The 12,100-nt window shown below is 51.3% G+C and overlaps 1 protein-coding gene across 1 annotated transcript in view; it reads left to right on the top strand.

The window, feature by feature from the left end:
- SNX8 (sorting nexin 8) overlaps window positions 1-12,100 on the top strand; it is a 41,525-nt gene that overhangs the window by 16,708 nt on the left and 12,717 nt on the right. The window contains exons 2-4 of the mRNA XM_007467412.1: window positions 7,658-7,848; window positions 10,208-10,325; window positions 11,932-12,053. Coding sequence (XP_007467474.1) covers window positions 7,708-7,848; window positions 10,208-10,325; window positions 11,932-12,053 — 381 coding nt within the window. The 5' untranslated portion in view covers window positions 7,658-7,707. The remainder of the gene's footprint in view (window positions 1-7,657; window positions 7,849-10,207; window positions 10,326-11,931; window positions 12,054-12,100) is intronic.

The raw sequence follows: 12,100 nt of genomic DNA, 5'->3' as shown, positions 1-12,100 counted from the left end.
CACAGCATGTGGGATCTTCCCGGACCGGGGCACGAACCCGCGTCCCCTGCATCGGCAGGTGGACTCTCAACCACTGCACCACCAGGGAAGCCCCCTCTACTTCTTTTGGGAAGAGCTGTCTTAACGTCCAGTGTGCGGGCGAGCCCGCAGGTGCTCCTGAGGCGTGCTCAGTGTGGAGACTTCAGCTCCTGTGGCTGTGCTGTGTCTTGCTGGTCCCTGCCCTGCCCGCATGCTGGTGAACCAGCAGCCGAGGATGGCAGTGGTGGTGGAACCTTGAGCGTGGAGTCCATCAGAAGACATGTTCGTATGCACCTGCCACTAAACGAAGAAAATGGGGACCTTCCGCACTGGCTGCCTTTGGGGGCCACGTGACCTCTCATGGCTCGAAAGGCGCTTCACACTGAGGGGTGCTCTGCCAGCAAGGAGGACCCCAGGGCTGCCTGGGCTGAGCGGGGTTAGGAGGTTCTCCTAGTGCTTAGAGCAGCACCGCACTTGAGCTGGAATGGATCGTGTGGGGCAGCCAGGCTGGCCTTGGCCCCTGTGGGTGGCGCCCTGTGCTCACTGTGCGGGGTCTCCCAGTCTGGACTTCCGTGTTGGTCAGCATTTGCTGAGGTTTGCTTAGATAAAGCAAGGGTGTGTGCGAGACAGAGTGGTTTATTCAGCAAATCCTGTTTGTTTCCCAAAGCTTTGTCTGGGAGTAAGGGTCCCAGATGTTAGCTGCTAACAGAACACGTGGGGTTAGACGTCTCGGGATGCATCCCAGTGGCAGGATTACTGCCTAAAGTTTCTGATGGAAGTGTGTTGGGAAGGATAGTTGGTCTGTGTGTGTGTTTGCAGTTTCATTGCTTTGATTTGTGGATAGCCGACTTGGAGAATCCCGGAATCTCAGAGCTGAATGGGTGTCAAATACTCCTAGCTGGCTGTTTCCCTTTTCATGCTGTGTGACCTTGGGGTCACACAGTGCGCTGGTGGCTGGCCTTGGAGTGATGCAGCTCCTTGTCACTGTCACCCTGGAGCCAGCGGAGTGAGATATCCAGAGAGGAGGGGAGTGTGAGGCTCGGCCACACTGACCATGAGGCCCTGACCCGTGGGCCAGCCCGGAGCCAAGGGCCCGACACCTGTTGTCGTGGGGGAGCACGTGCTAAGTTTTACTCAGCAGACTTAGAGACTCTCTTGGGATTGGAACACATGAGGTCTGGGCTGGAGCCAAGGGCTCCCGAACGTGTCGGGGAGCTGGTTATCTGAGCTCTGCTGCCTTGTTCTGTGCCCGCAAGGGCCATCCGTGTGGGCCGGTGTCAGCCCGATTCTCAGCCCGCGGGTCTGAGAGCTGCTTTCTGGCCCAGTGTCAGGACAGGGGGTGGCTTTTCAAGGCCAGGGCTTCCGACTCCAGGGCACCCCATGGTAGAGCAGTTTTGTGCTGGGAAGTTTGGAGGGAACACCCTTGGAGAGGCCTGTTGGAAAGCTCAGAGGCTGTCACTCGCCAGCCACACTGCTGGGGACGTCGGAGAGTGGATCTCCGCCCGTGTCCGTCTAAGGTCAGAGCCAGCCTTTGCCCACCACCGTTCATCAGGGGCCTGGCTGGCCTCTCTTGTCCGAGCTGTTTCATCTCTGAGGGGGCTGGCTTGGGGGACGGTGCCTCTTCCAGGGCCTGGTCTTACGGGGCTGCTTCAACTGGTGTAGGAGGCTCATTTGATAAGAGGCTTGAAGTCCTGCGGGTGACCTTGACACCGGCGCCCTTGGTAAACCAGAATGTCCTCCCTGCACTTCCGCCCTTTCTGGGCTCTGCTCCATCACGTGGCGGCGCCGCCTGTCTGAAATGGCCTTTTTTCCCTCTTTTTTGCTCTTTAGTTTTTTTTCTCTTTGAAAATATGGGTGTCTTAGTTTAGTAAATTGATGTTTGGGATGGTGGCTTTCTTGTGATTGAAACTTCTGCAAAGGGGTTGTTCTCAAGGTGGTTGAGCGTAATGTCTTTGGTTTAAAATGTGTCGTTCGAGTTGTCTTTTAAATCCTCCGGCGATCAGAGTTCAGATTTCCCAGAAGCATGTGATCATTTGGTAACCATTACTGAGCTCACATTCTGTCTTGGGACATTATCTTATTTTAACCATCAGGAAAATCATAAAGTTTTCTCTGTTGAGCATGTATTAATTTTTATCTTACATAAAAATGTTAATAGAGACCTCCGGTGCTCTTCCAATGATCTTTCCCCCATTAATTTAATCTTTCCTCTGTTCTTTCATTACAGCTTTCTTTTACATTAAATAAGTATTTTCTAGTGTTCCATTTACATTCCCACATAGTTTTGGTTATTATACTTTTTGGGGGTTATTTTCTTGGTGATTGCCGTGGGAGTTACAGCTCCCATATTTTATAACAGTCTAGCTTGGATTAATTAATTACAGCTCCCATATTTTATAACAACAGTCTAGCGAGTGATTTCTCTCCTGTTGCTTTCAGGGTTTTCTCCTTGTACAGTTTGAACAGTTTAATTACGACGCGTCTAAGTGTGAATCCCTTCAAGTTTACCCTAGTTGGAATCTTTTGAGTTCTTGGATGATTTAAATCACGTTTGGCCGTTATTTATTCAAGTGTTCTCTCTAAACCTTCCTCCTTTGGGGATTTTTGTTATGATTATGTTGGTACGCTTGACGTGTCCCACACGTCTCTGAGGAGCGGTTCGTTTTTCGGCGTCCTTTTTCCTTTCTGTCCATCAGACTCTGGAAAACAAATCTCAGTTGACCTATAACCTCAGCTTTGCTGGTTCTTTCTGCTCACTCAGATCTGCTGTTGTGACTCTGGTGAATTTTTCAGTTATTGAACTTTTCAGCTCCAGAATTTTTATCTGTTTCTTTTTTTTTATAATTTCTGTCTGTTTATTGATATTCCCTGTGAGTGAGGTGTTGTTCTCCTACTTTCCCTTAGTTCTTTAGAGATGGTTCCCTTTAGTCCTTTGAATGTATTTCAAATAGCTGATTTAAGGTCTTTAATAGGTTCAGTACCTAGGCTTTTTCAAGGACCGTTTCTGTTGTGTGTGTGTCCCCCCCCACACCCTTTGGTACTACCTTCTTGTTTCTTTGCATGTCTTAGAGACTTTTGTTGAAGACTGGACAATTTAAATAATGTAGCTGGGACTTCCCTGGTGGTGCAGTGGTTGAGAATCTGCCTGCCAGTGCGGGGGACACGGGTTCAAACCCTGGTCCAGGAAGATCCCACGTGCAGCGGAGCGGCTAAGCCCGTGTGTCACAACTGCTGAGCCTGCGCTCTAGAGCCCGTGCACCACAACTACTGAGCCCACGAGCCACAACTACTGAGTCCGCGTGCCACAACTACTGAAGCCCACGTGCCTAGAGCCCGTGCTCCACAACAAGAGAAGCCACCACAATGAGAAGCCTGCCCACTGCAGCGAAGAGTAGCCCCAGCTCGCTGCAACTAGAGAAAGCCCGTGCGCAGCGACGAAGACCCAGTGCAGCCCCAAAATAAATGAGTTAGAAAAAAAAAAATGTAGCACCTCTGGAAATCAGTTTCCCTCCAAGGTGTTGTTGCTCTTTGTTGTAGCTTTTGTTTATTTAACAGCCTTTCTGAGCTAATTCTGTAAAGTTTACAGTGTGAGTGTCCTGGGGCTGCTGTAAGGAAGCACCGCAGAGTGGGTGGCTTAAAACAACAGAGATATCTTGTCCCACAGTTGTGGAGGCTAGAAGTTTGAAATCAAGGTGTCAGCAGGGTCATGCTCCCTCTGAAACCTGTTGGGGTGGGTTCTTCCCGCCTCTTCTAGCTCCTGGCGGTGGCCAGCCATCCTGGGCGTTCCTGGGTCTGCATGTGCAGCTCCTCAGCCTCTGCCTGTGCCGTCATGTGGCCTCCTGTCTGTGTGTCCATGTGTCTGTGTCTTCACGTGGTCTCTTCGTCTTATAAAAACTCCAGTCATATTGGGTGAAGGCCCACCCCACTCCACTCTGACCTCATTTTGACTTAACTAATTATTGCATCAGTAAGTGTACCCTGGATTGCCACAAAGCTTTAGTCACTTCCCAGTGTTCTGAAAAAGCTGATTTCTGACGATTTTGCTAGTGTCCTCGTTGCTTTTGTGGAGGACAGTATTTTTGGAGGCCCTTCTCTGCCTTTCTTATTGATGTCACCTACCTTTTATACTTAAAGACTTTATAGAGATATCATGTACGTGCCAGGCAGTTTTCTCATTTGAAGGATGTAATACGGTGGTCTTTAGTATATTTACAGTTGTGCAACCATCGCCATAGTCGATTTTTTGCCTCTTCCGGATATTTCATGTAGATGGAATCATCCCATAGTGGTCTTTTACGACTGGCTGCTTTTCACTTACTATCATGTTTTCAAGGTTCATCCATGGTGTAGCATGAATCTGTACATGCTGAATAATGTTCCACTTTCATGGCTGAATAATATTCCATTGTGTGCATAGACTAGTTTTATTTATCCATTCATCAATTGATGGACGTTTGGGTTTTTCCTCTCTTTGGCTCTTATGAATCATGCTGCTGGGGACATTTGTATACAGGTCTTCGTGTGGACACACATGTTCATTCCTCCTGAGTGTATACCTAGGAGTGGAGTTGCTGGGTCATAGAGTAACTCTATTTCTAACATTCTGAGGAACTGCTAGACCGTTTCTGAAGGCAGCTGCACCATTTGCACACCTGCCAGCATATGTGAGGGTTTTCCGCATCCTCACCAGCACTCAGTGTAATCTTTTTTTTGTTGTTCTTTTAATGGGAGTCAACGTAGGGCATCATCTTAGTGTGGCTGTGATTTGCATTTCCATGGCGGTTAGTGATGTCGAGCATTTTTTTCTGTACTTCCTGGCCATTTGTACATCTTTGGAGAAACGTCTATGTAAACCCTTTGCCCATTTTTAACTTGGATTATTTGTCTGTGTCTTTACTGAGTTGTAAGTTCTTTGTATATTCCAGATATAAGTCCTTTATCAGATGTATGATATGCACATATTTTCTCTGATAAAAATATTCTCCCCCATCACCTTTTTAGCTTTATTGTCTCCTGTTTTTCCACATATTCTGTGCTCTAGTTAAGATTTTGCTTTTCCCCAGAGGTGCTCTGTATTTCCCTCCTGGAGATACAATAAACAACAGTAAACAGTCACTCAGCAAACATTCCTTGAGCCCCCGTCGTGTGCCAGGCTCCCCTCGCCAGGACATACCTGAGAACAGAGCCGAGCAGATCCCGGCCCTTCCGGAGTTTGCACCCTGGGGCTGTGTCCTGAGTCTCAGGGCGCTGTTAGGTTTATCGTGGGCTGATTCCCACTCTCCCCGGAGTTTGGATATTTATAGATTGTGCCTGGCAATGGTGGACACAGCTGTGTTCTGTGTGGATGAATTAATGAGCTCAGGGACCCTGTCTTATTCATCACCGTGTTCGCTGGAGCTGGTACTTAAGAAACGCTTGTTGGCTCCTTGAGGATTTCCGTGGTCCCCAAGGAGACTGGGTAAACACAGTTTTAAGGCCCCTTTCCATGTAAAAATATTTTTACATGGAAAGGGGCTGGGCTCTTGGGATGACTTCGGAGAACAGGTACATTCTAGAGCTGTGGTCTCCACACATTTTTAGTCATTAAGGTATTGGGGACTGCCAGTTGGGGACACCCCCCCCCTCATATACACACTTCATATACAGACACTTATGTACACACACTCATACGTGTGTGTGCACACATGTACACATACACACTTAAACATATACACACACCTCATACTCAAACTCATACACACGTACACATGCACTCGTACACACACACCCACATGCAACACCTGTACGCACACTTATACACGTGTACACAATTTATACATATGCATATTTTAATAATTTGTATGCATGTACTACACTCTACTACTCTTATGTATATTATAATATAAATTAAAAAGGAAGAGATAGAAAATACAAGTGCAATGAAAAAATTAAAAAAAATAAAGAAAATACAAGTAGAGTTGCTAATACTTTCTTCCTGCACTTGGTGGATTGTTGCGACCCTGGGGTATATGCCCTCACTCGAGAGCAGCCTGCTTTAGAGCACATGACATTTAGTGGTTTTTTTTTTTTTTTAATTTATTTTTGGCTGCGTTGGGTTTTCATTGCTGTGTGTGGGCTTTCTCTAGTTGCGGCGAGCCGGGGCTACTCTTCGTTGTGGAGCATAGGGCTCTAGGCACGTGGGCTTCAGTGGTTGTGGCACGTGGGCTCAGTAGTTGTGGCTCAGGGGCTCTAGAGCTCAGGCTAAATTGTTGTGGTGCACAGGCTTAGTTGCTCCGTGGCATGTGGGATCCTCCTGGACTAGGGCTCGATCCCTTGTCCCCTGCACCGGCAGGCGGATTCTTAACCACTGCGCCACCAGGGAAGCCCGACATTTAGTTTTTGTATGGCGTTTTGAGGCCCTTGGGGGTTCCCAGATACAAGTTAAGCCCTTGTTTATTTTCTTAATCTTTAAGGTCAGTTCAAGGCAGCTATATTTTATTTTATTTTATTTTTTATTATTGTCATTATTTTTTTGCGGTACGCGGGCCTCTCACTGCTGTGGCCTCTCCCGTTGCGGAGCACAGGCTCCGGACGCGCGGGCTCAGCGGCCGTGGCTCACGGGCCCAGCTGCTCTGTGGCATGTGGGATCTTCCCGGACCGGGGCACGAACCCGTGTCCCCTGCATCGGCAGGCAGACTCTCAACCACTGCGCCACCAGGGAAGCCCAAGGCAGCTATATTTTAAATCCTAAAATGCTGAGTGATTTCACAGATGAAAGTAATCTGGTCATTAATTCTGTATTAGAATGTAAACCAGAATCTTGCACTGAAGAATTACTTTAAGAAGTAAATCATAAAAAGTGATACAGTGACGTTGTAGAAAATTGAGAAGGTGGAGAAATGTGATCTACCCTTTGTTCTATTTGTTCATAGCAGTGTTACTTGGAATGAGACCTTTTTCCCCCAAGGGATACCTTAATCTTCTTTTTTTAACTGAAAAGAACCTTTTTTTCTTTAAAGTTCTAAACTCTTCTCTGTACTAAAAACCAAACTGACCTTTCAACAGGATTTCTTTGTTTGTTGGCAGGTTGTTAGGTATAAAATCTCTGATTTGTCTTTCCCTGTCCTGTGAGTGATACGTGGGTGACTTCTTGTGTCTAACGAGCTGAAGTTTTAGGGCTTAATGCTTTGATTTGTGTGAGCGGGAACTCTAGCTCAAGCAAGCATGCAGGTTTTTACACATTAGAATGATTGTGGTGGCAGGAACGCAGTGTGCTCTGATTCTGGAAATGCCGGCACATGTACAAGATCGTATGGCCCATTTCTCTGTTTTAACCCTTTTCTTGACTCTGGAGAAAAGGAGGACTCTATTTTTGCACATAACTTGTAAATATTTCACTTCTTTTTCTCTGCCCAAGTTGAAAACTAGACTTGCCCGGTCCTGGACATGTGGGCGTGTTTGCTGATTCATGGCGTGGTGGTTTATGTGAGAGGAGGACGTGGCCCTGAGTGGACCCCCCAGGCTGGATGAATGAGCGTCACCGGGGCCAGGACGGGGTTTGGCTGGGTGATGTGGCCGGAGTCCACGTGCTGAGCCAGCAGGCGGCATCTGAGGGGTGGCCTCCCTGTCTGAGCAGCTGCGCTCACCTTGTCTCCTGCAGACTCAACAGCGCCCCAGGTCAGCGAGCCGAGGGCACCGGACTCCAGTCGGATGCAGATGCCGCCGGGGAACCCACTGCTGTTGTCGCTCACGCTGCAGGAGCTGCTGGCCAGGGACGCCGTGCAGGTGGAGCTCATCCCCGAGAAGAAGGGCCTCTTCCTCAAGCACGTGGAGTATGAGGTTTCCAGCCAGGTACCTGCGGCATGCAGTGGGGGGCAGAGGTGGGGGGAGGGGGAGGGCCGCCAGGAAGACCCACAGTGGCAGGCAGGCCCCCCCAGCATGCTTGCCTCTGCGGCCGCCCCCCAGAGGCCCTGCCCGCCCTCGCCGCCGGAGCTCTGGTATCCTGCCTCTCGAGACGCTTGGTCGGGCTCTGGAGCGCAAGCCCTGGATGGGCCAGCCTAAGGTGGTCCTGCAGTGCTGGGATGTCCCCGAGGGTGAGAGTGTGGACCCCACAGAATGTGGGCTCCACACCCCGAGTCAAGTGTGTGGGGCTCATCCCCCAAATGGTGCTGCTGTCTCTGTTAGGGGCACCCCTGAAATCAGAGTTCACTGATGCCAGACGCCTGGCCCCGGGGCTGGCTGGGCGCATAGAACCCTGTGGCATCTGCAGCGTTTATCTTTTTGTCCGTTCACCTGTTATCTCGGTTCAGTTAGGATACGTTTTGATGGGAGCTTTTATTCTTTATCCTGGGGATTAAGTCATCGGGCGAGCTAAGAGCACCCATGCGTGTGTGGCGGGGGGCAGATTCGCAGGGTCAGGGCTGCCCCTGCCACGGAGAGCTGTCCGGGTCACAGGCTCAGGCAGCAGCGCTGCAGGCTGGGAAAGCATCACGACCGTCATCGCAGGGAGGAAGGCGCGTGTTCAGAACCCGGGACGTTCCCCATCGCGGACGCTGTTTGCCGTGTTCCCTGAGAATCAAGAATCGCAGCATTTTTGTTTCGTTGTGTTTTAAAGGCAGGGTGACAGAAGTCTGGGAGTAAACTCCTCTCTGACGCTGGTCGGTGCCACTGCCAAGGGGGAGGGCAGAGGGCAGAGAGGGAAGGAGGCCCTCGCGTGTTTCGGGGACAGCGTTGCCGTCCGGCATTGCCGCGGTCTGGCCTCCTCGGCCATGGTGAGAAAGGAGGCCCCGGCGCCTCCTCTGGGGCCTCGTCGCCCACGGGCCGGGCGCCCCGCACGTGTGACAAGCTGCTCTTCTGTGAGAGTGGCCTTATCTTCAGTCTCATTAAACTGCCTGCTCCTGAAGTAAATTGATGACCTCGTAACGAACATTTTTAGAACGAGGCCGTTTTGCCCAGGTCACCTCCTGCAACGTGCGTGGAGGGGTCGGCCCGCTAATGTTAGGACCGCGGGGGTGGCTCCTGGGCCCTGGGGCTCCTCGGGCTGTGCCCCCTGCCTGCATGCTTGCTGGAGTTGGAGTGAGTGCAGACGTGGCACGACGCCCGCCGGAGGTGGACACACGTGGCTTCATACGTGTCCTTCGTGTAGTATATTTAGCTTTTTGTTTTTGGGGGGGTGTTTTTAGGTTCACAGCAGTATTGAGCTGAAGGAACAGATTTCCCATCTTCCCCTCCTCCCACTGTCAGCCCCCCGCCAGATGGTGCATTTGTTATAGGTGATGAACGTGCGTAGACACGTCCTTGTCACCCAGAGTCCACAGCTGACATGAGGGGGTCACTCTCGTTATTATTGTACATCCTCAGGCTTTGGTCCACCGTTGTAGAATCACGCAGTGTAGCTTTACTGCCCTAAGCGTCCCCTGTGCTCCGCCCCCTTCACCCCTCCCCCACCTCCACCCAGACACCACTGATCTTTCACCGTCTCCGTCTCCGTAGCTTTGCCTTTTCCTGAGTGTCGTGTCATTGGAGCCACACAGTATGTCACCATCTCAGACTGGCTTTTTCCAGTCAGCGATGTTAATTAGTGACTAGTGTAACGTAGTTAATTTTAGAGGTCGCTGCTCATGCTGGCTCTTGTGAGAGCTCTTATATGCGACCCCGATGAGGCTGCTCTCTGGACGGGACGCTAATCCTGTGGGAGCTGCAGGTTTATCAAGGGCGGGCTCTTGGTGGACTCTGTCGGCAGTTTCATCTGAGTTGCGTGTCTGCCGTGTTTCAGTCTTCGTGTTCAGCGTTTGGTCTGCCTTTAGGCAGTTGGGTCTGTTTCAGGAGGCGCAGTGCTGCTTGTGTTAGCACGGTTTGAAAGTGTATGTTGAGGACATACCCTCAAAGGTATTCCCATGTGATACCTAAGGGGAGAAGGGATGCTGCCATACAGGTGAAAACTCCTGTAAGGAGACTCATCTTGTTCAGAAGATCCAGAATAATAGGCGGTTAATTAAATACACAGTTAGAGCTATGCAGTGTTTAAAAGTTGTATTTCCATCCATCAAGGACATAGAGGATTTCTCCTTCTGGTAAAGACCTGGTGAGAGAAGGTGAGGAATTTAGTCCTGCTATTTCCACAGGTTCTATTTAGTGGTGGAGGGGGAAGGTAAGGGGAAGCCGTGAAGTGTGAGGGTTTCTACGGAGCTCCGAACCTCTTCTCTTGCAGCGCTTCAAGTCCTGCGTGTATCGACGGTACAATGACTTCGTGGTCTTCCACGAGATGCTGCTGCAGAAGTTCCCCTACCGCATGGTGCCGGCCCTCCCGCCCAAGAGGATGCTGGGAGGTAAAGCTGGGTTTGCTGGCGGCCGGGGGGCGTAGGGGCGTGGGGTCCCCCGGCCCTGTGCTGAGGTCCTGGCTCCGTGATGGACGCCACTCTCCACTCATGGCCCATCTTCCTCTGGCCCTCTGCCCAGCGGGGATGGACGGTAGCAGGGCTGTGGTGCAGCCCCAGCCCCTGGGGAATCTGGGCGCAGCTGTGGCTTAGAGCCCAGTTCTGGAACGGGACGGTGACATCACCTGGTGCCCTTAGCTACGTGAGCCTCCTGCTTGATAACTGACACGTAGGGAAGTGCCCCGTTCTGCAAGGGAGAAGGGTTGTACCCCAGTTCTCCTTCCCAGAGGCCAGAGGCCAGGCGTCCTGGGGCTCCTGAGTGGGGGACCAGGAGCGCTGTTTGTTTTGCCGGCTCTGGGAGAGCAGTGGGTACCACCATAGTGTAACGTGTTCTGCGAGAGAACAGAAGTGAATGTCAGCCCAGTGATCTAACCTGCATCTCAAAGGAGATGAAAACGATAGCAGATGGCCGTCTCATCTTCATGCTTCACCGCGATTACCTGGGGCTAGGTGAGGGATCACAGGTGTCTCCGGGCCCCTGCACTGGCCCGTCTCTCCCGGGGTTCCAGAGCGCGGGAGGCGGCTGAGGTCTCCTCTCAGGTCTCGTTGGTCTTCACCCACGGCCCTTTTCTCAGATTCTAGATGAAACCCGATCCGAAGGCAAGTACCCAAAGCTGCCCGTCGATTTCCTGCCGTTTTCCACCGTCCTAAAGTACTTTCGCGCTCACTGGTCTCTGACCAGATCCGAGTCTGATAGTGTCGTTTTCTTTCTGCCCCACCCCCCGAGCACGTGGAACGGATGCTATCACGTGGAAGGGGAAGGATGCTGAGGGCAGGAGTAAGGTGGATGCTCAGTGAAATCCAGGCATCCAGGTTGATTGGGTGTGGGTAGGGTTTAGAACCTGGAAACTGTCGTGCAATGCTTGGTCGTGTGACTCAGCCTTAAGGAAAATGTAGCCTTCAATGGACGGGGTCCTGGTGGCCTTGAGGGGGGAGATCCTCTTCCAGCTTTTTTTCAATAAGTTAAAAATAATACTTTCAATACCATTTTTATTTGTGGTCAGATTTAAATACTCTCAGTGCATCATTGTACACTTGTACTTTTTTTGCCCTTGGAGTGAAAATACGTAACCCAAACGAAAGCAATTCACAACTGGAGAGTGAGTAATAAGTGACGTGAACAGGAAAACTGGGTCAAATTAATATATGAGTTTAGGAAAACCCGTTTGTTCATAGAGAGCAGCATCAGAAAGGGATCACAGTGAGGGGTCCAATGCCATTGAGTAAAACCAGCGGGCCGTGCGGTTTTCCTCGGCAGATCCCGGACCGGGCGTGTCCGTAGGCGGCAGGGCGCGGAGCTGGGGGTCTGGTGCACCTTCTGCAGCCTCTCGTCTGTGTCCAGTGCCCCCAGCTGGCCCTGTGGCTTGGAGAGCTCTCCGTGTGGGAGGCGTTGGGCACTGAGAGCGAGGCCGCGGGGGCGCGTGCCCAGGCTCTGTGTGGTCACTCGCGGGGGCGCGTGCCCCAGGCTCTGTGTGGTCACTCCGTGTTCTGCGTCCAGCCGACAGGGAGTTCATCGAGGCCCGGAGGAGGGCGCTGAAGCGCTTCATCAACCTGGTGGCCCGGCACCCGCCCTTCTCCGAGGACGTTGTCCTCAAGCTCTTCCTGTCCTTCAGTGGCCCCGTGAGTACCTGCCGCACAGCCGTCTGCATGCGGGGGCCTGAGGCGCC

This window comes from Lipotes vexillifer, unplaced genomic scaffold (assembly GCF_000442215.2).
Source record: "Lipotes vexillifer unplaced genomic scaffold, Lipotes_vexillifer_v1.1 scaffold1451, whole genome shotgun sequence".
Taxonomy (NCBI): domain Eukaryota; kingdom Metazoa; phylum Chordata; class Mammalia; order Artiodactyla; family Lipotidae; genus Lipotes; species Lipotes vexillifer.
Note: the sequence above shows the minus strand (reverse complement) of the source record. Positions and strands in the feature narration are given on the sequence as shown.